Source organism: Arabidopsis thaliana, chromosome 2 (assembly GCF_000001735.4).
Source record: "Arabidopsis thaliana chromosome 2, partial sequence".
Lineage (NCBI taxonomy): Eukaryota > Viridiplantae > Streptophyta > Magnoliopsida > Brassicales > Brassicaceae > Arabidopsis > Arabidopsis thaliana.
Genome location: NC_003071.7, coordinates 1,132,017 through 1,159,144, shown reverse-complemented (window position 1 = coordinate 1,159,144; position 27,128 = coordinate 1,132,017). Strand labels below are relative to the sequence as shown.

Below are 27,128 nucleotides of genomic sequence, written 5' to 3'. Positions count from 1 at the left end.
CGAAGTGGTTCTTTATATGATTTTTTCACATCCCCAAATCATAATTTCTCCCCCTCTCAACTTCAAAAGAAAAAGCACTAACAATAGTGCGAAAATGACCAATTCATAATTGATATTGATCAGTGGACTTACTTGGTCAAAAATGTTACTGTATCCCTTGGTCTAAATTTTCAATAATTTAGCTAAGTAAACTGTGTAAAGAGACAAAAACAAAACTCAACTTCTGTTTTGTTCTACATTTCTCCTGTTTTGTCTTTTCATGTTTTATTCTTCTTCTATCTTAAATCTGAATGTGAACTTTAAAAAGGGCAGCTTACAGATGAATTTCAATCTCTACTTACTTGTAACAGCTGAAAATAATCTAAACCCATCATCATCAATGATAGATTCTGAACCAATAAACCAAAAACTCAGATCTCAAGATATGTTTTAAGGGGGTCTCTCACAGTTCATGTGAAATCGTTTGGCTTCCCAACATTGATGCTCTCTTCTGCTAAAAACTCTGTAATGGCCTTCTTTTGCCATCCTTTGAAGCTCCTGTGATACAGAAAAACAAACCCCGTTACTCGTAATCCAATGCGAGTATCAAGAAAGTATCAGGAGCAGAATGAAGTAGTTTACTTGTGGTCAAGATGAGCCAAGATCTCGCCTCCGGGGAATGATGCTTTAGTAGCTTCAAATGCTGCCTTAATTGATTGTCTCCAATTTCCACCAATGTAATTCTCTCCAGGCGTTGTTTTGGTTTGAGTTGGATCTTCCATCGGTAATGAGTATCCAGAAAGCAAATGGCCTACCCAAATATCATCTTTCCTGATGAATGCAGAATCAAAACAATGAGATAAAGAACGTGTTCAATGTTGTGCTTGCACAAAGCAGAGTTCTTGACAACTTACAAAGCTATATCCATGTGACGAGGAGCATAATGTCCACCTCCAATGCCTAAAAGAACTTTCCTCTTTCCGGTTTCACTGTCCACCCAAAAACAATCCACACTAAGTTTAGATCGATACTTCGGTTTTTCTTTATGTCGAGGTAATGATTAAGCCCCAATGGATATACCTTTTCCACTTCCCTACTTCTTCACTGCCTCCTAGCCCAAGACCTTCCCACATTAACTGAATCACAAAACACAAATGCTCCTTACTAAATGGAAGCAAACTTAGAGATATAGACTAAAAGTTACTGGCCAGTCATGAGCCTCAAAAGTTGTTGTTAAGCATGATGATTATTAGAACCAAACTTTCAACCCTAGAGAAGTCTTTAAATCCACAGGAAACAACAAGATACAAGAACAACGACCTTTTTCTACCTCCTGAAACCATTTCAATTAACTAACTTTTTTACACTTACAAGAGCCATGACTTGAGCTGCGTCTTGCCTCTTCCAGTATTCCTCGGTACTACCTACACACACGTTATTCATTCTCAGACTATAGATTCAATTCCTCAAAAACTACACTGGAGATGAACTAAGAAACTCGGATACACAACGAAATGGCAATTTCAAGAGAGCGAGCAGAGAGCTAATCAATTCAGATAAAAGGAACAAAGAAAGAAACTCACCAATCTCCAAAAACATCGTTGGCTTGTTAGTTATTGGTCCATGATGAGTAGCTTCCAATGTTATCTGCATCCACACAAAGCAATTTACATTCTCTCTCACCTTAAACCATACTTCAATTCCAATCAAAAGCAAAACTCATAAGAGAGAGTAAACAGCAAAATACCTCAAACTCAGGAACTAAACCATGAGCTTCAGCCATTTTCTTCAAAAGACGAAACCATGGACCAATTCTAGTGCTTGGCAACGCCGCCCATCCAGGCTTTCCTCCTTGCGGCGGTGATTCTCCATCCTTTAGATGAAGCACTCCTACACTTATCAACCAAAACATCCTTCAGGAAAACATAAAACAACCAAAACCCAAATACAAAGTTTGAATCTTTCAGAAAATCGTAAAAAGAACAAAGCCCTAATCAAAAGTTTGGATTTTGATGCACTACCAATCGGATGAACAGTTAAAGCAGGACGATTTGAGACGGCGGTGTGACGGCTGAGGAAGATGACTTCATCAACAACTTCACCGGTAGCTTCTTCCCAACGTAAATCGAGATCGTCTTCTTTTACTATAGATCTATCGTGTTGAATCACTCTCGTTTGCTTGTTACTAAAACTCTTTATGTCCTGAAAATTTCGACAAGAACAAAATCAGACGAGAGAAAGGTTGATACTTTACCGGCGGAGGATGATTGAAACTTTACCGGCGGTAAGATAGGTCCGGCGGTCCAACCGGGCATGGCGAGAAGCGCCGCCGCAGGGTTGATCGACGCTGGATCGGCGGTGGTGGCCACGATTAGTGTTACCATTTTTCGAGTTGTTACTGTAACGCGATTATTGGCGTTTAAAAGCGATTGGATATGAGTTGCGTTTGCTTTGAGTCTATTGTTGTGCGTGTGGAGGAAGTGTATAATGTTTCGGCCGCTTATTTTCAAAATCATGAATTGAAACTTTTAGGTTTTAACTTTCGGAAAGGTGTTTAAAAGGATTTTATTTTGTTTGATCAACAAGCTAAGCAATTACTGAGTTCAATTGGTAATCAAGTTTAAACGAGGTAACTAATTTTTTTTAAGCGGTTAAAAAAAAAAACCAGTATTCGGAAAAATTGTAAAAGATGATAAAAAATTGAATCGCCGGATTATATATGATTTTTCTATGTTTTGGTAATTATAAAACTAAAATTTAACTCAGCAATTTGCTACAGAAAAAAAAAACCGTAACAAACAAAATTAAATCAAATTGAGTCTTGAATCGAGTTGATAAGTACAAATCAATTTTGTCGATTTTTGAGTCTTGATTCTGTGATAGGGGAATTTAAATGTTAAAAGGACTAATCAAAAACAAATAACAAAAATATCATTTCAAATAATTGGTTAGAGTAATTTAGCAATTTAAAAACTTTTGGAGTTTTTTTATCTATATTAAGAAAAAGAAAAGTATATATCACATAGAAAGTATATAATATAATATCACATGCATAACTAATGTCAAGTTTTTTTTTTCTGAAATTATGAGCCGAATATGTCTTCTTATAGTTTTTTTTTTATGCATAGTGATTTAGTTTAGAAATGAGGTATAGTAGATAAATAACTTTTTTTTTCTGTGCGCGAAACTTAGTAATTAAAATAACATCCGCTAAAAACTAGGATTGAACCAGCAGTAAATTGCGAGAGAGAAAAAAAATTCTATTTTAATTTGTTGATATTTAATTTTTAAGTTTTCTTAATTTATTACGCCAAAGAGTATATATTTTACAGTAAGTATATATAGAATAAGATTATGAGTTGGTCATCACAAATATTATTGTTTTGTTAGTTATATATAAAAAAACATTTGTAAAATAAATTAAAGTATAATATGTATGTTTTATGGATTACAAGTTTTGGGGATCACCTGTTATTTATTTTTTTAACAATACCATTGTCATTTATGAAAATCAAATTAAACCAACCCACCTATTGAATTTGTCTCGCATCATGCTAAGATATTTTGCATACTTTTGACTGACTAATCTTCAAAAATCCATCTAATGACAATGAATAATATAATCTGATTAATCCATATGATAACACTAAGTATTGTAAATTTGTTTAATTTTGTAACCTAGATACATATAAACAGTCATATATCATCAAAGTTATGATCCATAAATTATTGACAAAAAAAGTCATGATCCATAAATTGTTGAAAAACAATTCATAATCCAAATGATTATACTACTTTAAATGGAAGACATAATATAAAGTGTTTGTTGATTCATGCCCGTTTGAGAGTTACTACACTTGAAACTGAAACTTAGAGAAAACAAAAAAAACAAGAAAATTATCTGAATGACAGTCGAGGTTACACAATTCATCACTAAGAAAGAAAACATATATTTTTTCTCTAGAGAGTTACATTTTCTAAATCATTGTTTCACGGTGGTTTATGAAATATTTGGCAGCAAAGTCACACTGATGAGTAAATTTTGGCTCATGAAAATTTAATAAATTTTGGCTGGTAAACAAATAGATAATATGTTGTGTGAACAAAAACGTATAAGTTTGAGGAACAACCAAATATAGTTATATGTTTGCTTAATAGACTTAGCTTTCATTTTTTCTAAAATGATATCCATAAAATTATTATAAGACTCATAATTTATTATGTGACATTTTATAACATAAATTGTATGTAAACCTAAGATATATAAAATAATTTTAAAACTAATTTTCGATTATTCTTCGATTAACCGAGTAATCATTAGGACCCATCGGCTGTCTAATTAACGACTAACAATATTTTGAACATGGAACAAAACTAATCATCTATATAGGAATTACCATTTAAACGTAAAACCAACAATTACTAAATGCTCATTTATCATTATGAAATCAAATTAGTATTAAACTCAAATCCAATTAGTTCAAAATATTCTCTAACATCTACCATCATAGTTTACAAGAATGTTGGTCATCTCAAATTGATTTATGCACTTTATTGAACACTTTTTGTACATAAAATAAGCTAGGTTGTAGAACACATTCAAAATTAGGAAAAGAAAAAAACAATATACTGTAAATTAACCTTAATTAAAAATACCATTCAAAACCGTGGAGAAAAAATGAATCAATCAATCCTAATTACAAAAAACTGGTGCTGCCCAGGATCGAACTGGAGACCTTTTGCGTGTAAGGCAAACGTGATAACCACTACACCACAGCACCTGATGTCTCCTTATTCTCTCGTTTAATATTTAACTTTCAAACTAAAGCATCGCGAAATAAACCTTTGGGCTTCGAGTGAGCATCGGAGAAATCAGACAGATGTTGAGTTGTTCTTCATCGGCGTTCCAAAGAGTAGCCTTTATGCTTATGGCTCCCAAATTAAAACCTCAGAGACTCCATCAAAGTATGTATACACACTCACTTCTACATATATCTATTGCTTTGTGTGGTCTTTAGTGTTGATTAGTAACGATGGTTTTGGTGTTTGTGTAGTTGCAGAGAGTGGTGTTGAACATTTGGTTAAGAAAGCTAGGACGATGAGTACTGAATCCTCAATGAAAGATGCTTTCTCTACTTACGCTGATTATCTCAATAACTTCGTAAGTGTTTCCTCTGCTCCATTGTTTCTCCTGGGTTTATCTGTTTGTTTATAAAGATTGAACCTTTGCGTCATGGGATTGAGTCCTTTAAGTAAGGTTTATAGGTTTAGACAACTAAAGAAATGATCTTTCATGTTGCAACTTGGGTTTTGTAATAGATTCTATAGCGAATTGAGAATAAAGGAGGAGGCTTTATCTGGTTTCTATGATTGTTTCTTTGTAGAATGAGAAGCGAGAAAGAGTGGTGAAGGTAAGTCGTGATATCACAATGAACAGCAAAAAAGTTATCTTTCAGGTTCACAGGTAATTTCAACACCTCTGTTGTTTTTGTTTGTGTTCATCAAGATTTTGTGTGTTTTTGTTGTGTTCTTCATCAAGATACTGTTTGTTTGTTTTGTTTACTATGTTGTTATATGGCAGGCTCAGTAAAGACAACAAAGAGGAGGTATTGGAGAAAGCAGGGAAGGATTTAGAAGCAGTGAGGGATCAACATTTTGCCCGGCTAATGAAAGAGCTTCAAGGGACTGATTTTTGGAAGCTGAGACGTGCTTATTCCCCAGGGGTTTGTGAAACGGAAAATCATTCATCTTTTGGTACGATTTTGGTTAATGGTTTAACTGATATGTTTTGTGGTTTTGTGTAACTTACAGGTGCAGGAATATGTTGAAGCTGCAACGTTTTATAAGTTCTGTTTGTCTGGGACGCTATGTACTCTCGATGAGATTAACACAACGCTTGTACCACTTAGTGACCCTTCTTTAGAGCCGTTGCAGATCAATATCCTCGACTATATTCTTGGGGTATTTTTTAGACCATCTTTATTTATGGTTAATACTTACTGTCAAAGATGTTCTCTATTGTTTGGAGTTCTGAATTATGTTTGATTATTGTTTGTTACTTGCACAGCTTGCAGATTTGACGGGAGAGCTAATGCGGATGGCAATTGGTCGCATATCAGACGGTGAAATCGAATTCGCGCAGAGGATTTGTCAGTTTGTTCGACAGATTCATAGGGAACTAATGCTAGTTGTGCCAAAGATGGATGACAGTTATGACATGAAATCCAAGATGGAAGTGATGCTTCAAAGTGTGATCAAAATAGAGAACGGTATGCACAAATCTCATATCCGCACACTATTAGATACCAACCAATACGTTTTTGTAACTCTTTTTTGTTTGTTTGTTTATTAGCTTGCTTTAGCGTTCACGTGAGAGGATTAGAGTATATTCCACTGCTTGGAGATAATGCACCAACATCATACCTATTGGGAGCTGCTGATGTCGAATGATTAAAAGTGAGTGGTCTTTTCCGTCTCTCGGACACATTTTAAAGTTCTTGTTAAGGTTGGTGTGTTTGCGACAAGTAGGATCGTTTTAGTATGGACTTATCTTCAGAGAATTTTAGCCACTTCTTACTTCTGAGGAACTTTAAATCTGTATGCTGCAAGACTTTTAAGAAACAAATGGTTAGAACTAGATGTAAAACTTTTCTTTTGTTGAATGGAAGCTAATTTATAATAGAATCTAGCAATTACTTTATTATTCAAGTTAATAATTTTGGCCCTTCTTCACTTTTTCTAGATCTTTCGTAATCCAGAAAGTACATTTTTTGGTTCTTGCTGTTTGTTTGTGCTTAATGAGGAAACATATATAGATACTCTTATCTTTTATGCAGCTACATATAATGCATCTTATTATAGTTCGACATTTGGTACTTTTATATAGGATTTTGACATTTTTTATAAATTTATATCTATCATTCATAGATAGAGTTTTATTTTGAAATCATAAATCTTTCTTTTGTAAAGAAAGTGATAAAAATAGAGAAAAATCTCACATTTTAAGATGTTCATAATCTAGTTATATATAGAGTTATGTGCAAGCAATACCACAATAGTACAATCTGTGTGATATGATTATTGGGTTTTGATGTTTTTCCTTTTTATTTTTAAGATTTCATGGCTTATATAAAGGATTTTTATGCTAATGAAAACACAACTTCCAACAATTAGCCTCTAAGAGAGACTTGGGTTAAGAGGAAGCTTGCTTTAAATCTCTTTGTTCTTTAAGCTTGAGCACTTCTTTGCAATTCAATCATTACTGAGATAACAGAGGGTCCATTTACAAAAGCAAGAGCAAAAGCTTTGGCTCATATCACTATGACAAAATCCGAAACCACTCTTTCGAAGTTATTGGTAGAATCTGAGTTAGTCCAAGAATGCGAGGAGTTGCTGTCTTCTCTTCCGAGAGACAGAAGCGTTTTTGCAGAGTATCTCTATCAATACCAGGGATTTTGGTATCCACCAAATCTTTTAGAAGGTGTTCTATATAGCCAGAAGCATTTTCAGGCCAGAGATTCAGACATCGTCCTTGCAAGCATTCCTAAGTCAGGTACAACTTGGTTGAAATCACTTGTCTTTGCTTTGATTCATAGGCAAGAATTCCAAACCCCTCTAGTATCCCATCCTCTGCTCGATAACAACCCGCATACCCTCGTGACCTTTATCGAAGGTTTCCACCTTCACACTCAAGATACTTCTCCTAGGATCTTCTCTACACACATTCCTGTAGGGTCACTCCCTGAGTCAGTTAAGGACTCGTCCTGTAAAGTTGTGTATTGCTGCAGGAACCCGAAGGACGCGTTTGTCTCACTTTGGCATTTCATGAAAAATTTGATTGTTAAGGAGATGGTTGGATGCACAATGGAGGAAATGGTGAGGTTTTTTTGCCGAGGGTCTAGTATATACGGACCCTTTTGGGATCATGTATTACAGTATTGGAAAGAAAGCCGAGAAAACCCGAAAAAGGTTATGTTTGTAATGTATGAAGAGATGAGAGAGCAGCCTCAGGAGTGGGTGATGCGGATCGCCGAGTTCTTGGGATATTCTTTTACAGAAGAAGAGATAGAGAATGGAGTATTGGAAGATATCATAAAGCTGTGTAGTCTTGAGAATCTGAGTAAATTGGAGGTTAATGAGAAGGGTAAGTTACTGAATGGAATGGAGACTAAGGCATTTTTTAGGAAAGGAGAGATTGGTGGATGGAGAGATACTTTAACTCCTTTGTTAGCAGAGGAAATTGATAAAACCACTAAGGAGAAACTAATTGGTTCTGATTTTAGATTCTTTTGCTAAGAATCTGCTTTACCAACTTAGTTCTCAATTTCTTGAGCTTTTTTTTTTCTTCTTTTTATTGGCTTAATACAAGTAAGGTTGTTGACTTGTTGTGATGGACCAAAGTCACCAAACTGGTCTGTTGAGAAATAAAACTATTGTTTTTGAGTTTTAGACATAAGAGTCGTGATTCTCCTTCTTTCTTGTTTTGTTATCTTTAAATATTATATTCTACGTGCTCTTCAAGTAAAGGATGTGTTGACCATTTCACCACCCAAACTAATATCTTAGAAGCAAAAGCATTGTGAAATTTACTTGTAGAACAACCTTCTCATTCATATATAAAAGCAGACAAGCATTAGCATCATAGATACATAGAGAGCTTAAGCAAAAGATCTCATACTTTCAAGATTGATCGATCTCTCAAGTCTCAACAATGTCATCATCATCATCAGTTCCTGCTTACTTGGGAGATGAAGATCTGACACAAGAAACAAGAGCTCTGATCTCTTCTCTTCCTAAAGAGAAAGGTTGGTTAGTGAGTGAAATATATGAATTCCAAGGACTTTGGCACACACAAGCTATTTTACAAGGAATCTTGATCTGCCAAAAACGCTTTGAAGCTAAAGATTCCGACATTATCCTCGTCACTAATCCTAAATCAGGTACCACTTGGTTAAAAGCTCTTGTCTTTGCTCTCCTTAACCGACACAAGTTTCCAGTTTCTTCTTCTGGTAACCATCCTCTTCTGGTCACCAATCCACACCTTCTTGTGCCCTTCTTGGAAGGAGTTTACTACGAGTCCCCAGATTTCGATTTCTCCAGTTTGCCTTCTCCAAGACTGATGAACACGCACATATCGCATCTTTCGCTCCCCGAGTCTGTTAAGAGCTCGTCTTGTAAGATTGTGTATTGTTGTAGGAACCCTAAGGACATGTTTGTGTCCTTATGGCATTTTGGGAAAAAGCTAGCTCCTGAGGAAACCGCGGATTATCCTATCGAAAAAGCGGTTGAAGCGTTTTGTGAAGGGAAGTTTATAGGTGGACCCTTTTGGGATCATATATTGGAGTACTGGTATGCAAGCCGCGAGAATCCGAACAAGGTCTTGTTTGTTACTTACGAGGAGCTAAAGAAGCAGACCGAAGTTGAGATGAAGCGGATCGCGGAGTTCTTGGAATGTGGCTTTATTGAAGAAGAAGAAGTGAGAGAGATTGTGAAGTTGTGTAGCTTTGAGAGTTTAAGTAATTTGGAAGTTAACAAAGAAGGGAAATTGCCAAATGGAATAGAGACTAAAACTTTCTTTAGAAAAGGAGAGATTGGAGGATGGAGAGATACTTTGAGTGAGTCATTGGCAGAGGAAATTGATAGAACCATTGAAGAGAAGTTTAAAGGTTCTGGTCTTAAATTTTCTTCTTGAATCAATCTTTGAAACTTGTTCTCATGTTCTTGTTTTGCTTCAATTATGTTATTTCTTGTTTTATATATTTTTCTGCTGTTATGTTTGTGTTTGTGTTTATGAATAAAATGAAATAAATTATGTTTGTGTTTTCTTGAATCATACTATTATCTTTTAGAAAGAAACAAAATTTTGTCGCTCACTATCACATTTAGATTTAAATTTATGACACCGCACATGCACTAGCCACTAGACACTAGTACACGACTAAACTACAATTCCAAAGAGTCAAAATCTATCAAGTATTTTTTTTTTTTCAAGATAAGATTTCTTATCGTAATATAGGAAATGTGTGGCTTAAGATCCACGCATGATTAAAACAAATCCCTAAACACTTTGTCTATGAAATATAACCATCTGCTTGTAAGGTCAAATTGTTCAAAGCATCAAATAAGTAAATAAAAACTCTTTTATGTTCACCTTTTTCACTATCCTCTCTTTGTGTTTCAAATCGTGGGAACAAATTATCACAATGGAGGCTTCTAAAGAAGCTCATCACCTTCCAAACTACATGAAAGACGACAACGTTAGTCAAGAAACCAAGAACTTGATCACTTCTCTACCTTCAGACAAAGATTTCATGGGTTATGGTCTCTACAACTACAAAGGTTGTTGGTACTATCCAAACACACTCCAAGCCGTTCTTGACGTCCAAAAACACTTCAAGCCACGAGATACTGATATAATCCTCGCTTCTTTGCCCAAAGGTGGAACCACTTGGCTCAAATCCCTAATTTTCGCTGTTGTACATAGAGAAAAGTACCGCGGAACCCCTCAAACACATCCTTTGCTCTTACAAAACCCTCATGACCTTGTCCCATTTCTTGAGGTTGAGTTATACGCTAATAGCCAAATTCCGGATCTCGCAAAGTATTCTTCTCCTATGATCTTTTCTACACACATGCACTTACAAGCATTGCGTGAAGCCACCACAAAAGCTTGCAAAACCGTATATGTGTGTAGAGGTATCAAAGATACGTTTGTCTCCGGCTGGCATTATAGAAACATGTTGCATCGCACCAAGATGGATCAAGCCACTTTTGAGCTCATGTTTGATGCTTATTGTAGAGGAGTTCTCTTATATGGACCTTATTGGGAACATGTATTGAGCTATTGGAAAGGGAGCTTGGAAGCAAAGGAGAATGTTCTTTTCATGAAGTACGAAGAGATAATTGAGGAGCCTCGTGTTCAAGTCAAGAGACTCGCCGAGTTCTTGGAATGTCCATTCACCAAGGAAGAAGAAGAAAGTGGATCGGTGGAGGAGATCTTGAAGTTGTGTAGTTTACGAAATTTAAGCAATTTGGAGGTTAATAAGAATGGGACAACGAGAATTGGTGTAGATTCTCAGGTGTTCTTTAGGAAAGGTGAAGTTGGTGATTGGAAGAATCATCTTACGCCACAAATGGCGAAAACCTTTGATGAGATTATTGACTATAGACTAGGAGACTCCGGTTTGATATTTCAATAAGGTTGTGTTGTGTTTTTTTTCTTTTGTCATCCGAAAATAAATTAGGACTCAAACGAGTCATTCTTGAGAAATGTTATGTTGTATTCTTAGCTTTGAAATTCCATGTTTCTTCTTTTTATGAACTTAGTTGAGTCAATTTTCGCTAAAATAATTTGTGTACTAATCAGTTACGTAAATATAAGAACATTAGAACCAAAAAAAAAATATAAGTTAGAAATTATCTTGTGGGCTTTAAAAGTCTTAATGGGCCTGACAATTGCTAATATTCGTTTTAGTCGAAATATCATAGTTAATTAGTTATCAATGCTTTTTGAGTGTCTTAGCTGATTTTAAAAAGTTTAGTTTTTGCTTGTTTGTCTTTTTAGGTGTTTATGAAATCTATTGAGGAAGTTTATTCGTCAAATGGTTAACGGTTCATCTATATGAATATTTTGGATTATGGGTCTAGATTAGTCGACTCAAATACTCTATCCTAATGATATTTAAAAAATAAAGAAGTGTTAGGACAAAAATTATTTTCAAAAAAATTGAATTAATAGTGAACGAACATAATCATGTTTGAAAGTTCTTCTATTATTGAGATCATTCAGACAAAAATCTTACGTGTCGATAGAATCAGCATCTAGTCAGGATGATGACTTGTACCATACATCTATGGCTATATATTTTGATTTAAAGTTATTTTATTTTATTTTTCTTTTTAGAAAATAAAACAAAGTCGATAGTTCTCCTGAGAGTAAGCTCTAAGAGAAAAACATATGAAGTTAGAAATAAAAAAGGAACTAGAAATTATAGAAATCGAAAACTCGTACCACGAGTTAGACCAACAACCAACTTAAACACTACTCAAAAAAACTGAAAAATATAAAACGCGCGATTGAACCGTAAAAACAATCACTCTATAAGTTTGAAAATTTAGGGTTCATAATTTGGCAAGGAGAAAACAAAGGTTGGGTTCACTTGCTTTCGAGTGATTTTTTTTTTCTTTTCATTCCCAAATATTCATTATAAAAAGTTACTTTATTATATTATCAACGTTTTGCATAGTTAACGGTTTTATTAAAAAAAAAAAAAAAAAAATTGGAGACCGGTTCTAAGAAGAATTTTTTAGTTTAGCAAATAGCAACGACAATATTATCCGGCGTGGCTATTAGAAAATATTGTAAGTAATTACTTAAAGTTAAAGCTAACGAAATGTTTGGTCTATTTTATTGAAGATTCGTGGAAAACATGTTTGTTTGGCTGATTTTTTGGGGCCACGCCTGGAGAAGATTCATGGATTATACATCCATCATATCATCTTACTTTATAAACAAGTTAATGGGAATAATATAAATGGTCCAGCTAGATGTGGTCAACAATTATTATAGTGGTTTGGATGGATATTGACGATTCAACTATATACACTATTAAACATTATAACAAAAGTTAAATAATTTTCTTAAAACATTATAAATTTTAATTGTAGGAAAGGAATCACATTTTTAATACATAACTAATATTTAAGAACTAAGATTATATAATTAATTAAAATATGTATATGGCATGCCATCTGATTATTTTGGCGACAGAGTTTGCTAGCCTTAAACCCTTTACAGTTTATTCTGTTTTATTTCTATCTTTCAGTCACACGATTACATTACGAGGACACATGCTCATTGTTTGTAAGAAAATTGAAGTTAAATTTTGAATACAAATTCTTTTGTTATTATTAGTCCAATTCATAGCCAAGTAGAAGCGGCCAATGATCTGAACTTTATATATTTTATATTTTATTTTTATTTAGGTTTTCTGGACATAAAGCTGATGTGAATCGATCAATCGAACAGATGTGTATCTTTAATTTAAAGATCTTTTTGTCACTTTCACGTAATCCCTTATAGTTGGACCATCGGACCACGGTTTTCGTTAAATGTTTTACTAACTAATGGAATTCTGATTTTCCTAGATCATTCTTAAAACATAATATTCATGATATTTACATCTTAATCAACGCGTTTGGTCAAATTTGGTCGACACCAAAATTCTGGAGATTATTGAAGTGTATTGTTACTCTTTAGTACTCGGTGGGTTCCAAAGTTGTTGAGATTTGATGCTTATCTGAAATATAGGTGGGATATATATGAAAACAAAAACTAAGAAAGAATAGTGGGCCAATAACGAAATTTCTTGAGTATGTTGCTTCAGTAGTTAGTTTTGTCCAGAATAATCCTGATATTACCATGCAATAGATTTATAGGATTGAAAAAGATAACCAAAATATATATTTTTATTAAGCTGACCACAAGAGATTTGTCTCAAAATCAGCAAAAACACCAATTGGAGACATGTGTTAACAAATTTAGAGATCCCATACTTTCATCAGAGAAGGGGAAACGTAAAACCCTAGCGACGTTGTTTCAATGCAGACAAGAACTTGTGTAAAGTGAGTATTGGGGATCCCATTACTTTAGAGACACATGACTGGGTGATCCAATAAGGTTTCAAAAAATAAAACCCAAAAATCTTATCAAATCAACATACATTAAATACCTTGGGTTTATATCTGATCAAACATTTATAGCCTGGTCATAACTGCTCTCTCATGGACTCGAAATATGAGTCCACAAGCACCCACAACACTCAAGAAAGTTGTTGTACAAGCCTATTTTTCACATATGGCAACAGAGGAACAATGTTCTCCACAACAACCAAAAGGTCACTTTTAAAACAATCTTCAAGAATATTATTTGATCGAGAGATCCGTAACACCATATCCGGTAAAAAGTACAAGAAAAGATAGAGAAGGCTTATGCTTCTTTGGATTCATTAACATTGTAGTCTTGTTTTAGTTATTTTTACCAAGATTACTCTACCATTATATTATTCATTTTCTAATGATATTTACAAGTTAGAAAAACAAAATACGTTCATAGCCTTAGATTTATCCAATCTCATTTTAAAAAATATATTTGTTTTGGTTAAATATTTGCATTGATACTCTTTTCTTTTGTATATCTTTTTATTTAATATAAAAATGTAAGTATCATTTGATTAGGTTTTGCAAGATATTCAAACTATATAATCGGGTCTCATTTAAAAAAAAAAGAATTAAAACATGGAGGCAAAATCACTCATAATTTAGTACATCGACATAAACTTAAGCAATGAAGGTCACGGTGTCAAGATCATTAATAACAATCTTGAGAATCCGAAAACAAATAAAAATCGTGAAAAAGACAAGAACGGGAAAATAACTTGCTTTTGTACACCTTTATTGGAACTACATTGGTTTTTAAGACCCCAAAAAGATGATAAGCCAGCAACATTAGTAACTACGTTCAGATTTTAACCATACAGAAACATGCGACCGGCATGGCCCCTTCTTCTACGCAATTCTCTTTCACCTATATCCCAAACATACGAACACCATTCTTTGTTATCTTCTTATTTTTTTTAGTTTTGTTTATTTTTAACTTCTTATAATCCATAGAGGAAGGTATTAGGAGTAACATGTGACCGGCATGACCCTTTTATCAAACTTAATCACACAAAGTTGTTTTATAGTCTTAGTTGTTTATTCTTGCAAGCATGTCAAACCTCTGAATTTTAACTAAACAAAGTGATGTCATTGGTTGTAATTATAAACAAATTAATCCACGTCAGCCTCTGAGGTACTTTCAAAGATTCTCACTTTGTCCTTCTTACAAATTAAACTCCTCCTTTTGGTTCAATTTGCTTTAAACATGTCACTTTGTACTTATAAAGATTCTCACTTTAGGCTACATGTTGAAATCGCATACTAGTTCTTAAATGATCAGTGTTTTCTTCCAAGCATGACAACTTAAATAAATTTCTCTTGCAAGTTGTTAGCGGACGTGTTTCTTGTAAAAGCGAGTACACGTGGCGAGCTACGAACTAACAAAAGATTCTCATTGGTTAGAAACTAATTTACGTCAGCCTCTGAGGTTCCTTATAAATTAAAGACTCACTTGGTTCCTCTAACAAACTAAACTCTTTCCTTTTGATTCTGCTTACTCCCAAAAACACACATTTAAACATCTTAGAGAGATGTCGATCTCCGGAGCTGTGCTTAGTGGGTTGGGTCCTTCGTTCTTGATCAGTGGAGGCAAGAGAAGCGGCGTTGGCGGTGGAGCTATGAAAGTTGGCCGGAAGAATGTGATCATTGCACCTCAGCGCAAGAAGTCATGGGTCTCAGCCGCCGTGAAAGGTGCTGGTAACTCACCGAACGACCCCAAATGGCTTGATGATGCCTCGTAAGTCTTTTTGTTTGGACATACTTGAGATCTACATAGACATCGGTCGAATAAAACTTTTAACATATACTCTAAGATGATAAACAATTCATAAACGATGATATGATTTAGTTTTTACGTGATTTTTAGTATAGAAATTTGATACACTATGGTTTAGTAATAGGTTCCGCATCACTTCTAAGAAAATTTAAACTTGTTTTCATGAGATTGTTTTGGTATACTTATGAAATATAACTCATAAATTTGGTTTTGAAACTAAACACTAAAGGATGTAATATTCCTTCTTTTATAAGCTTAAGATGAAGTTGTTTACACAATTGTATATGAGATTAAAGTTTTACTAAATACCCATTTTGAATTCATTGTAATAATTTTGTGTAATTGTCACACAAACACACAAATAATAGAGAGAAAGCTTCGGGGTACGTGAAAGAGAAGGGAAGTGAAGTGGGAAACGTGTCTGCTCAAAAGGGACAAGAGCTTCAAAATCAGATGGAGAGAGCAAAAGACTACATTTTTGGGAAAGCTGGTGAAGCGATGGACTCGGTGGCTGAAAATGCAAAGAGAGCTTCGGATTTTGTGACCGAGAAAGGCAAAGAGGTGAAGGAAGAAACTACTTCAAGGACGGACAAAGCCAAAGATTTTATCGTTGAAAAAGCCGGTGACGTAAAAGATACGGCTATGGATATGAGAAACAAAACGTCTAAGTACGTCGGAGATAAAGCAACGGAGGCTAAAGAAGCAATATTGCCTCCAAAAACTGATGCATAGATATATTAACGTGTTGGTAATTTAATTAGAGGTTACGTTCGAACCTACAAGAAATTTAAACAGTCAATTTCCGACAGACGACCATTCTCATGCTATATATTTGGAGCCCTAAACAAATAAACATAATGAGGCAGGCAATGTAGAAAAAAAATGCTATGTTTTCAATGAATTATTTTCTAATTGTATACTCTCTATGTTCTTTATTAATTGATTTTTAAGAGAAAATAAATTGTTTCAAAAAGATTGAATTTATAGGTTTTCTATGCACCATTTATTCGTTCTTATTGATGAATTTTAAACTTAAGACAAATAATTGAATATTATTGGTTTAGAACTATAGAAAAATGTAAATCACAAAAATTAATATATTTATAATCAGTTTTAATATGTTTTCTTAATCTATGTGTGTTTTTTCTAGAAAATCAATTAAAAAGAAACAGATGGAATATTAACATATAACTATGCCATCTAGACCTTTTCCAATTCTATTTTCATTTTATGTTTCATCAGTTTGGCTTTTAACTCATATATATATATAATTTTATTCTTCCTACAATGTCACATTAAAAAGTTCAAACCAAAATTCTCTCTATTGTTTTTGCAAGTTTTAGTATTGTCATCTCATTAAATCAGTAGATGATGATTAGGACTCTTGGAAAGTTTAACCCTTTTAGATTATTCTATATTCTATTCTTAAAAGGACGTTTGTGTTATTACAAAAAGAACTAAGAGATATGTATCATATTAGTATTAAAAGAAGAAGAGAATGAGCAATGAAGAGCCACATGCGGCCGGCATGGTCCCTCCTTATACGCATTTCTCTTTCTCCCAAAACATTTGACCTTAGAGAAACAGCATGTTTTTCCACCTTCTTTTGTATTTTATTATAATTTCATATTCCATTAAGTTGTTGTTTAATATAAATATAAACACTAATCAAACTCAACCAGAGTTTTCTGATGTTAATTATATATTAAACTTTGTTTTATCACAAGCATGTCAACGGGATTTGTGTGCGGCGGATTCTCTTATATATCTATCTCTGTTATCCAAATTCCTTTTACATACAAATTTTCACTTTAATCTCGTTGCTTTTGATAACTTAATTACTATACGAATATCTTACTCTTATCATACTGACTACTGAGTGTATAAATATTACTAGTTGACATTTTTAGAAAATACTGAACTAGTTAATTTTTGTATCGATTAATCTATCCACGTTAAGTGTTGTGTACAAACAACTTCTACATGTACACAGAATAACACATGGTTAAAAGTTTAAAAGTTGAAGACTTGACAATAATATAGAGACTTGTTGGTAAAAAGATATGGAAAGTTCACCATTATTGATGGAAAATTAAGCGTGACATGTGAAACATTTTCCCTTAGATTCTGGTCCTTGTTAACTGCATAAATGTTCATGTTCTTTGTTTTGCCGCTTTGGTTGGATTCCACTAAAGTCTAATCATCCAAAATCTTTGGAGTGTATTAATACATGACATATTCGGCCAATTCAAGAAAACCTGGGAAAACAGTTAAAAATAAATTATTTACATACCGAAAATCGTAAACATGGTAGGTAAAAAACAATCAAATTACTTAAAATATTTCTTAAAATTTTAATTGATTTAAGATTTTAAAATTATTTTTTCATAGATTAATAGTAATTTTCAAATTACCACATATATTCCATGTTCCAAAACTATACCAAAATCATAAAATTCAAGATATTCAGATTTGTGAACTTCTCTCAAACTTTAGTTTGCGATATTTTGAGAAACCATTTCACAATTGTGAGATTTTTAAGCAATTTTGTTTTTTGGGTGATAATATCTCAAGGTTTTTTTTTTCTTCTTTAGATTTGGTAAAAGAACTTTTGCACACAAACAAAAAAAAAGATTTGGTAAAAGAACTTTTGATATTTGTCTATTACTGTTGGTGGACAAAACCGTTTTGCAAAGTATACAAGAAATCTTGGTGTATTAATTTTTCATCGGATTGATATAATTAGGGCTTAATTAGATCCAAGCATGTACTTTGTGAAGTTAAATTCGGGCAATGAAACAACCACACAATATTATCATAAACCACTATGGAAAGAAATTCTTTAAGATTGGTTAAGTACTTAAGTTTAATATGAACATTTGTTTAGTCTTCTTTTAGTTCTCAAATCTCTTAATTTACATGACTGATTCTTTGGAATGTATAGACTATGAAATTATGTTTATATATTTGCTAGGTATTAGCATCTCTGGTTTGGCATGACACTACTATATATCCTAAACTATATATATTATGAGAAAAAGTTAGAATTCAAAGATTTAATTTTAATAATTACCTATTTTTTGTCATGACAATTATTGTATTTTCTAATATTTTTCTATCTATATTCCCCAAAAAAATAACATTTGAAATCCCAGTGAATCTCCATGAATAGGAGAAAAATATTGAGTCAAAACACCATCAAATTTGTTTCTAATTATTGTCTGTAATTTCCTACCAATTAAAGATAAATCTCATAAACAGAAGAATCTATAATAGTGCTGTCTATAATCTACTACCTAATTGAGATGAATCTCCTAAACCGGGATAAAACCGGTTTATAATAGTGCTGTCTATAATCTACTACTTAATTAAGATGAATCTCCTAAACCGGGATAAAACCGGTTCAATAACCCTGATAAAAAGAAGAGGGCGGCTGCTAACGTGCGCATCGGGTATTTATGAGTAGAATCCTCCTCATTCCTCATCACAAATACAACAACAAAAAATTGTGTGTGGACTCTTTCTCTCTTCTTTGCTGGTTTTGAGGAGAATCGTGTCGGCTAAATTTGTGTCAGACACACCACACTCTGAGTAATTTTTCTCATTTCTTCGATCTCTCTCTCTCTCTCACTCTGTTTTTCTCAATTTAATAATCTCTTCTCTTCTCTTTCTTCTTCGTTATATATATAAATTAACAAACTTTCTTCTTCTCTGGCAATTTCAGTTGCAAAGTCTTCCTCTTCTTCTTCCACCAGAGACAATTCCATCATCATCATCAAATAGACAAGGGAAGAATTCAATTTCCCCTTTCTTTATTGGCGCGAAGATCTTTCACAGAATCAATCACCAACGAAAAATCGAGAATGGGTTCGTTACTTTTCTCTCTGTTTTCCGATGATTGAATCCAAATTTGTATCTTATGATTTGTTTTCGTAACTGGGTTTTGTTCAATTTTGAGTCTTTTGTTGTTTTGATCGTTTTAGGGTTTACTCTCTGTTTTTTTCCCAAAAGGGGTCTTCGTTGTTATTGAATCTAATGGAATTGGTTTTTTTTTTTTGTGGACAGATGTTTGCTTGAGCTATTCATATAATATGGATGATGAGATTGCTAAGTTCATCAGAAGAGTGAATCCACCAAGGTAATTTTTTGACTAATCTCGAATTGTTTGTTTTGTTCTTCGAATTTGGACTTGAGTTTAGTTTGATTATCATTATTTCAGGGTTGTGATCGATAACGAAGTCTGCAAAGATGTTACTGTCATTAAGGTATTGAAACGTCTATGAGATATGGTTAGGTTTTGATTTAGTGAAAAGAGTATGAACGTTTTGATTTGTGTTTTAGGTGGATAGTGCGAATAAACATGGGATACTTCTGGAGGTTGTTCAAGTTTTGACTGAGCTTAATCTGACTATTAAGAAAGCTTATATCTCCTCTGATGGTGGCTGGTTTATGGATGTTTTCAATGTTACTGATCAAGATGGGAACAAAGTTACCGATGAAATTGTTCTTGAATATATCCGTAAAGTAAGTGAAGTGATATGATTGTCTCTTGTTTTCTGTTTGATTTTGGTTACTTGACTCTTTCTGTGGTGTGTGATTGCAGTCTCTTGGTCCTGATGAGTCTTCTTGCTTCAGTCCATCAATGAGATCAACCATTGGGGTTAAACAATCTGTCGACTACACTGTGGTTGAGCTAACAGGAACTGATAGACCCGGTTTGTTGTCTGAGTTATGTGCTGTTCTTATGGACCTCCAATGCAATGTGGTAAACGCTGAAATTTGGACACATAGAGCAAAAGCAGCAGCGGTTTTGCAAGTGACCGATGAAGAAACGTGCTCTGCAATCACTGATCCAGAGAGGTTGTCCAAAATCAGGAAACTTCTTGGTTATGTGCTTACAGGTGGAAGCAGTGGCAGAAGATTCCGTGAACCGAAAACCACTGTTTCTTCTGCTCTTAATGAGACTCACACGGACCGTAAGCTTCATCAATTGATGTTTGCAGATAGAGATTATGATGAATGGGAGAACAATGTCGATGACGAGGATAAATGTGGGAGAGTAATTCCAGATGTGGATGTCTCCAATTTGCATGATTTGGATTACTCCATTGTGATGATCAAGTGTAAAGACAGACCGAAGCTTCTTTTCGATACCGTCTTCACTCTGACAGATATGAATTATGTCGTTTCACATGCTAGCATTGACGCTGAAGGCCCCCAAGCTTATCAGGTACATATACATCATTAGGCTCTATAGAAGCTCTTGATGTTGATCCACATATTGTATATTGTACCATCATCTGAATTCTCGGGTTTTTGTAGGAATACTACATAAGACATACGGATGGATCTCCTGTCAAATCCGAGGCAGAAAGACAGCGAGTGATCAAATGTCTAAAAGCAGCTATTCAAAGAAGAGTCTCTGAGGTAAAAACTCTCTATCATTTGCTTGAAGAAGTATCATAAGAACTTTTGTGTGTTGTAGCTTTAACATATGGATATCGTTTCCATGTGTTTTAGGGGTTGAAGCTTGAGCTTTGCACTTCAGATAGAGTCGGGTTACTCTCGGATGTGACTCGAATCTTCCGCGAAAACAGTCTCACAGTAACAAGAGCTGAAGTGAAAACAAAAGGAGACAAAGCTCTTAACACATTCTACGTGAGGGACGCTTCTGGCTACCAAGTTGATACCAAGACCATAGAATCCATTAGACAAGTCATCGGTCAGACGATACTTCAAGTGAAAGGCGGAAACACAGACGCGAAACCGAGTCCTCAAGATTCACCAACAGGGTTTCTTTTCGGGGTTTTCAAGTCGAGATCTTTCGTCAATTTCGGGTTGATAAGATCTTAAAACTTGAAAGAGGTGTTACCTCTATTTGTAAATAACCATAGTACATTGTGTGAATATGTAGATAAAGCTTTTAGGAAAGTAAAGTTTAGATTCATTTTTACAGGGTTCTATAGTATAGATTCTTGTGTAGTAAGTAAATGTTGGTTTTTTATATTTGTGGTTGTATATAAAATGGATTCTTCTTGATTTATTGTTTGTTACCAATCACTTTCGATCGTTTTCTATAATCGCTGGTTTGGTAAATCTCATTAGATTTCATTTGACATGGTCCTGTTGAAACATCTATTTCAAAATGTGATAGATTTTTTGGAATTGCTCATAATAATATGAGTGATGGCATATATAATAATGATAACTTTGGCATAAAGTCATAACAAATATTGGGTCATGATCCTTGTTGATTGGTGTGCCACACCTTTGAGTATGACTTTTGCCACGTGTCACTCGTTGTATCCATAACTTTCTTTATTTTTTTATTATGGTTTATGAAAATCAAATTAAGAAAAACTTGCACCCACGAACTTTCTTATTTTAAAACAAAAGTTCAATTTAAAATTGTTTGTTGTGATATGTATTGCCCTCATCACGATCATTTACATATAATTTTGGACGGCTAAATTGATAATTCTCTCGTTTTGTTATAAAATAATGTTCCAGCAGCCCCGACAAATACCAAAAGACAAAAAAAAATATATATATGAAAGGACTGACCCAAACAAAGTAGAAAACCAGATAAGAGACAAAAATAAAATAAAAAAAGTGGAAGTTGCTAATAAATTTTATAAATAAATAATGAAAAATAGAGTTTCAATTGTTCCAAACACCTACGTTTAATTAAATGATTTTTTTGAAAAAATATATAATTACCATATCTAACGACGTTACATGTGTAGTTGTGAATTTAGTTTCTAAGAGTATACATAAAATATATATGCACATGCAAAGTTGCAAACACAAGCTAAGCTAGGTCCCTTCTTTTTTGGGGCAAACACAAGCTAGACCCTTTGTAACCAGATTACAAACCAGAAGAGGCACAAAAGAACGAGGCAGACCAAATCTTAATTTGATCATTCATATCAAATTTGGACTATCCTAGATTCCTAGATTCCTAGCTAGTTGACATTTGACATGCACGTATCAATTATATCGGCGTCCACATAATCATAACATCATTATCACATCATCATCATTATCGTCATACTATCATCATCCTACCACCATTATAAAAAAAAAGACAAATTTCTCGTATTTTTTTTGTATCGTATATATAACCTTTGGAGAATTTTTTTTTTTCTAAGACCTTTGGAGATATTAATAGAGATCAGGTACGGTAAATTTCTTAAATTCCCGATGAAGTTTATGTATATTCACATTCTTCCCTAGAAAATCCCAACCGTTTCCGAACTGTTGCAATAAATTCTAATACAAAATCGTAATCAAGATTTCCTCCTTGTAAATTGAGCAAAGAGTTTAATTCATCTAATAAATCGTTTGGCATCACAACTACAGCTATAAAAATCACATGACCTTACACTCGAAAGATTAAAAAAAGAAGAAGCTAAAATCTTAGAATCTTGATAATCGTCACTCATCAGTATATCAAAATGAGCGACAACGACCGTAACAATAACCAGAAACAAGACACGTCATCATATCTTGGAACAGCCATGGCGGTCATAGGTGTCGTCGGAGCTATTGCCGGTTTATTCTCCGGAATGAGTTCGGGCCTCCACAAGAAGACCATGAAGGCACCAGGAAAGGATGGGCGAATTTTCAGGGAAGTTTTCGAAAGCAACCCGAAAGGTTATTTTCGAAATCTGCGTAACAAATGAATATTTGAGTATGTGGGATTAATATTACCACAGGTTTCTTTTTTATGATTGAGTAATAAGAATAATAACAATGTAGCTAGGTTTCATTTGATATGTCAAATGTACCATGTTACGTTATGATTGTTGTTATGTTATATAAAAACTTTATCTATTTTGCTTGTTTTGTTGTTCAATAGTCACTTATTCTAAATTATTAAATTATAATTTGAAAATGACGAATGGCCAACAAAAAAAACACGAAACTTAAGTAAAACGAGCAATCAATCAAACCAAAAATATAGACTCGATTCCAATTTTAGATGATAAGTTATACAATTTGAAACTATATGGGACAAGAGGAAGATAGTGATATATGCTGATAATGGTAATGAGGTTTATGATGAAGATAAAATTCATAGTCAAAATTCCTATTTCAAGTTGATGGCCTTTTATTATATTCTTTTTTTTTTTTTTGACACAAAAGAACTCCATATGTTATTAGTTTGGTTCGAAAAAGTTGGTAGCGAAAACCAACCACTCCGGAACCTCATAACTTACATGGGAGAAGATAAGATCACGAGAACGGGCACCTTTTGCAAGGGTATCGGTTCGGATATTCAAAGTTCTAGAAAAGTGTGAGATCGAAAAACATCTAAAAACGATTACGGATAAGATTAAAGAACTCAATTTCTGTTTCAAAGATTGGTCCCGGATCTTCTTCTTCAATAATTTTCACCAACTTCGAGCAATCCGTGTCAAAGTGTACCGAGTCAAGACCTCTATGTAACGCAGAGTCCATAGCCCAAGTGAGAGCCTCCAGTTCAGCCTGAAGGGGGGATAGAGCTCTTGACTTACCTCTAGAACCGAGTAAGATTCCTGATGGAGTATCGATCACGAATCCGAGACCGGATGTGTTACCATCTGCTACCCAAGAAGCATCCACTTGACAACGGAGTTGTCCGCCTTTTATTATATTCATGTGATATCTATTCGAGATATGAATTTAATTGTTCAACAAAAATATTTACTTACAAAACATTACTTAAAATTAAGAATGGTACATGCAAAAGGAACGTAATAGCAAAATTTGTATCGCATGAAGAGTTGGTTGCAAATTAGATCTTGACAATATCGAGTAGAATTTGGTCTACCCAATTGTGGGCTAGACGATGTCTTCAGCGTTTTATTCTTATGATTTTATCAAGAAGAAAACCATATATATAACATTAAAGATTAATTCACATATTATTTCAACATAACTTAAAGCATTGTACTTACTAACTAGTCATCTTTTGGGCTCACTAGAGTATATTTCCTATTTATATTGGTCTATTTTTAAATACTCTCTTTAAATAATTTATGTAATACGATTTAACTGCTTAATTAATTTGTGCTGCACCAAAATTTTAATAGTTAAAATTTTAAGTTTATCAACTTAAAGTTATGATTTATTTTCCTTATACTAAAGTGATTAATAGTTTCTCAACCTTGATTAGTGTATCTCCATTCTCTATCTTTTTTTTTTTCTCGTTTACTCTGCCAGAAAAATAACATTACAAAAATAAATGATTAGTGTATTAGCCTATTATTAGGAGATTAGTGAAATTAAAATTTATTCTATTTTAACTACTTACAGGTTATATAATAGGCATATATATTAATGTAGGCTTTAGAGAATAAACTACTGACAAGTTAGAGAATATATCAATGTTTACAGTTGTCTAAGCGGACAAAAGCGTCTATACATTGGATCGCTTTTTATTTATCATTCACAAATTATAGTCCGTAATGATGCGGACCCCCAAAAATAAAAGAAAACTGTTGCGGACTAACTGCAGACGGTCTTTAAACTAAGTCTGCATCGCTTTATTGTCCATCCCAAAAATAGTATGGATTGGACTACTGACGGATGAGTTCGCACTAACCACAATATTCCGTTGAATATATCACTACGAGAAGTCAGAACGGTTTAACTTAGTACAAACTATCCTTTGTCGTTCATTGATTATGAACAAAAGCATTCAAATTCCCAAGACGTCTATATCTAAAAGTTTGCTTAGTAACCCGAAACGTTGTTTCGAAGGGAACATGCAATTACATTACATTAATAAATTCTCTAGTCTTGGTCACGTCCTAGGAAATTGAACTGGCGTTTCAATAAATCAGCCATTCAAATCTTGACCTCCCCTTATTTTTTGTTCCAATAACGTAACTTCTATTATTCCCATACAAGACAACTAAATATAACTTATAATTCTGCTTATGATAGTAATATGTAGAAGAACAAAAGAGATAAAGCAAATCATATGGGTCTCCTAACTATTACTGTCCTGTTTGTCCTCACTCTAATAGGTATCAACCTCAGTTTCACAATAACCGCCGTTACAACTACAGTCGTTACCGTCGGAGCCGTCACCAAAGCATGTGTTTACCGGTTTCAAGTCGGGAATGGAGGAGGAGATATCGGAGGGTATGACCGTTATATGTTGAAGTAATAATATTACTTTATGAAATAATGTTGCTCTATGTGACTTCTTTCTCTGCTTATACTATTTCTCTCTTTTTGATAAAGCTTTGCTTAATGTTACTATTCTATTATACTTTGAGGTAGAACACAATAACAAACATTGACAAATATGAAGTCTTTACATATATAAGAAAAGGTCTTATAACGAATACAGATTATCAATTAATCCATAAAACATGAATTCTTTAAAAAGATTCGTTTCGATTACAAAAAAAAAAAAAAAAAGATTTTGGGATGAATTTGTTTGAAATAAAAATTAAGCCAAGAGCCAGAAATCTTTGTGACGTTTCGTGGTGATCAAGTAACCTCCATTGTTACTCTTCTTCCTTACGGCAATAGCCATACAATCGGAGTTATGAATACAATACTCGACCACTCCTCCTCCCATTCCTCCCTTCGTACGCCATTTCCAAATCACGCGCCACTTCGAGGTTCTCTTTCTCTGCCCTAACACCAAAACGCCTGCTCCTTGTTTCTTTGATTCCTCCACTATCGTCTTACCTTTCTCCTCCGCCGTTTCAACCACCACTATCTCCGTTTTGACCTGAAAATAAACCTTAATGTCAACAAAGGAGAACTTTTGAATCAATATCAGTTTGCTGTTGCTTAAAGCTTACGTTAGGTTTCTTGAGTTGACAAAAATTCTTCAATGGATGAACTAGTTCATGAGCCCTTGAGTTTCTCTCCCTTTGTGTCTCATCTATAGCTATTAACACAATGATCACATTAGTTAATAGCGACTCAATAAGGTATAGATGTCAAATATGCTATAGTCCTGTCCATACTCAAATCAAAACCAAATCTACCACACAGAAAACAACATTGGGCCCAAAAAAGCCCAAAACCAAATCTAAGGTCTGATTCGCCTAAAAACCCAAAAGAAGCGGTCTTCACCCTGTTTTCTAGGCAAGATATATAACAAGGTTTCGAGTTTTGGCTCTAATGGTTTTACCTCTATATTAAAGGTTCTAGTAAATGCAACATATGAGTAATATACCTTGTCCTACGGGTGTTCTTGTGACATGGAGAAGAGTGATATTATCTTCATCTTGAACACAATGTGTTAAAGCCCATTGAAGAGCATTCTTAGTTTGTGAAGTTGTGTCCACAACAACCATCACTTTCCTCCCACTCTCAGCTTGAACTCCTCCTCCTTCACCATTCTTATTAGCATCCTCTGCTTTCAGATTCTTACTATGCTTCGAACCGTTCTTTCTCGAACCCGAAGTACTTCCTTCATCTAATGATTTGCTCGACGATGATCCTCCTTTGAATGATGTCCTAATCTTATTTACCCAATACCCTGCTGGTTTCCCCATTTTCTTAATTCTTGTTTTTCTTCTCTCTGTTCTTTGAGGTTTTAGTTGTGTTTTAAATACTGTTATGTTTGTTTGGTTTTTGGTTGGAGCCATTTCTTGAACGTGCTTGCCATGAAAATAAAATTAAAATAACATTTTGGACTTGT

General features: G+C 33.9%; 8 protein-coding genes, 2 long non-coding RNA genes and 1 other non-coding gene across 16 annotated transcripts; 7 read left to right on the top strand and 4 right to left on the bottom strand.

Annotated features, from left to right (window-relative positions):
- Positions 1-6: 6 nt before the first annotated feature.
- Positions 7-2,552, bottom strand: GEK1 (D-aminoacyl-tRNA deacylase). Of its 2 annotated transcripts, none has more exons than NM_001335203.1 (9): positions 2,259-2,552; positions 2,001-2,181; positions 1,727-1,869; positions 1,563-1,626; positions 1,351-1,403; positions 1,060-1,115; positions 894-968; positions 622-810; positions 7-537 (listed from the first exon to the last, which is right to left on the bottom strand). In NM_001335203.1, the coding sequence occupies exons 1-9, from the start codon at positions 2,493-2,495 to the stop codon at positions 450-452; spliced, it is 1,086 nt and encodes a 361-aa protein (NP_001325274.1). In that variant the 5' UTR covers positions 2,496-2,552; the 3' UTR covers positions 7-449. The 2 variants fall into 2 exon arrangements, with proteins under 2 accessions (NP_001325274.1, NP_178474.2); NM_126426.5 differs by having other exon boundaries at positions 51-537; positions 2,259-2,488.
- Positions 2,553-4,687: 2,135 nt separating this feature from the next.
- Positions 4,688-4,760, bottom strand: AT2G03790. The gene has a single exon. It is a non-coding gene; the product is annotated as a tRNA-Val (tRNA).
- Positions 4,761-4,822: 62 nt separating this feature from the next.
- Positions 4,823-6,699, top strand: AT2G03780 (Translin family protein). 3 transcript variants are annotated; one of them, NM_126425.4, is made up of 7 exons: positions 4,823-4,944; positions 5,034-5,140; positions 5,364-5,443; positions 5,561-5,702; positions 5,791-5,940; positions 6,047-6,248; positions 6,332-6,699. In NM_126425.4, the coding sequence occupies exons 1-7, from the start codon at positions 4,860-4,862 to the stop codon at positions 6,427-6,429; spliced, it is 864 nt and encodes a 287-aa protein (NP_178473.2). In that variant the 5' UTR covers positions 4,823-4,859; the 3' UTR covers positions 6,430-6,699. The 3 variants fall into 3 exon arrangements, with proteins under 3 accessions (NP_178473.2, NP_001323482.1, NP_001323481.1); NM_001335201.1 differs by having other exon boundaries at positions 5,364-5,702; NM_001335202.1 differs by lacking the exon at positions 4,823-4,944 and having other exon boundaries at positions 4,977-5,140; positions 6,332-6,698.
- Positions 6,700-7,100: 401 nt separating this feature from the next.
- On the top strand, positions 7,101-8,274 carry AT2G03770 (P-loop containing nucleoside triphosphate hydrolases superfamily protein; the record flags this gene model as incomplete). Its single annotated transcript, NM_126424.2, has 1 exon — positions 7,101-8,274. Exon 1 carries the CDS (start codon positions 7,300-7,302, stop codon positions 8,272-8,274), a length of 975 nt encoding a protein of 324 aa, NP_178472.1. The 5' UTR covers positions 7,101-7,299.
- Positions 8,275-8,481: 207 nt separating this feature from the next.
- SOT12 (sulfotransferase 12) lies at positions 8,482-9,850 on the top strand. The gene has a single exon (NM_126423.4). It carries the CDS (start codon positions 8,690-8,692, stop codon positions 9,668-9,670), a length of 981 nt encoding a protein of 326 aa, NP_178471.1. The 5' UTR covers positions 8,482-8,689; the 3' UTR covers positions 9,671-9,850.
- A 33-nt stretch (positions 9,851-9,883) lies between these two features.
- Positions 9,884-11,371, top strand: AT2G03750 (P-loop containing nucleoside triphosphate hydrolases superfamily protein). Its single transcript, NM_126422.3, has one exon. It carries the CDS (start codon positions 10,122-10,124, stop codon positions 11,175-11,177), a length of 1,056 nt encoding a protein of 351 aa, NP_565305.1. The 5' UTR covers positions 9,884-10,121; the 3' UTR covers positions 11,178-11,371.
- Positions 11,372-15,156: 3,785 nt separating this feature from the next.
- On the top strand, positions 15,157-16,420 carry AT2G03740 (late embryogenesis abundant domain-containing protein / LEA domain-containing protein). Its single transcript, NM_126421.2, has 2 exons — positions 15,157-15,433; positions 15,841-16,420. The coding sequence occupies exons 1-2, from the start codon at positions 15,228-15,230 to the stop codon at positions 16,202-16,204; spliced, it is 570 nt and encodes a 189-aa protein (NP_178469.1). The 5' UTR covers positions 15,157-15,227; the 3' UTR covers positions 16,205-16,420.
- Positions 16,421-18,940: 2,520 nt separating this feature from the next.
- ACR5 (ACT domain repeat 5) lies at positions 18,941-21,573 on the top strand. 2 transcript variants are annotated; one of them, NM_126420.2, is made up of 8 exons: positions 18,941-19,063; positions 19,197-19,339; positions 19,538-19,610; positions 19,692-19,737; positions 19,814-19,996; positions 20,076-20,702; positions 20,795-20,899; positions 20,993-21,573. In NM_126420.2, exons 2-8 carry the CDS (start codon positions 19,336-19,338, stop codon positions 21,323-21,325), a joined length of 1,371 nt encoding a protein of 456 aa, NP_565304.1. In that variant the 5' UTR covers positions 18,941-19,063; positions 19,197-19,335; the 3' UTR covers positions 21,326-21,573. The 2 variants fall into 2 exon arrangements, with proteins under 2 accessions (NP_565304.1, NP_001030965.1); NM_001035888.2 differs by having other exon boundaries at positions 18,941-19,339.
- Positions 21,574-25,304: 3,731 nt separating this feature from the next.
- AT2G04575 lies at positions 25,305-25,564 on the top strand. Its single transcript, NR_140018.1, has one exon. It is a non-coding gene; the product is annotated as an other RNA (long non-coding RNA).
- On the bottom strand, positions 25,305-25,600 carry AT2G04565. Its single transcript, NR_140017.1, has one exon. It is a non-coding gene; the product is annotated as an other RNA (long non-coding RNA).
- Positions 25,601-25,765: 165 nt separating this feature from the next.
- Positions 25,766-27,025, bottom strand: MRH6 (Adenine nucleotide alpha hydrolases-like superfamily protein). Of its 2 annotated transcripts, none has more exons than NM_001335200.1 (3): positions 26,661-27,025; positions 26,281-26,369; positions 25,766-26,207 (listed from the first exon to the last, which is right to left on the bottom strand). In NM_001335200.1, the coding sequence occupies exons 1-3, from the start codon at positions 26,980-26,982 to the stop codon at positions 25,920-25,922; spliced, it is 699 nt and encodes a 232-aa protein (NP_001323815.1). In that variant the 5' UTR covers positions 26,983-27,025; the 3' UTR covers positions 25,766-25,919. The 2 variants fall into 2 exon arrangements, with proteins under 2 accessions (NP_001323815.1, NP_178467.1); NM_126419.1 differs by having other exon boundaries at positions 26,661-26,975.
- Between the last annotated feature and the right edge of the window lie 103 nt (positions 27,026-27,128).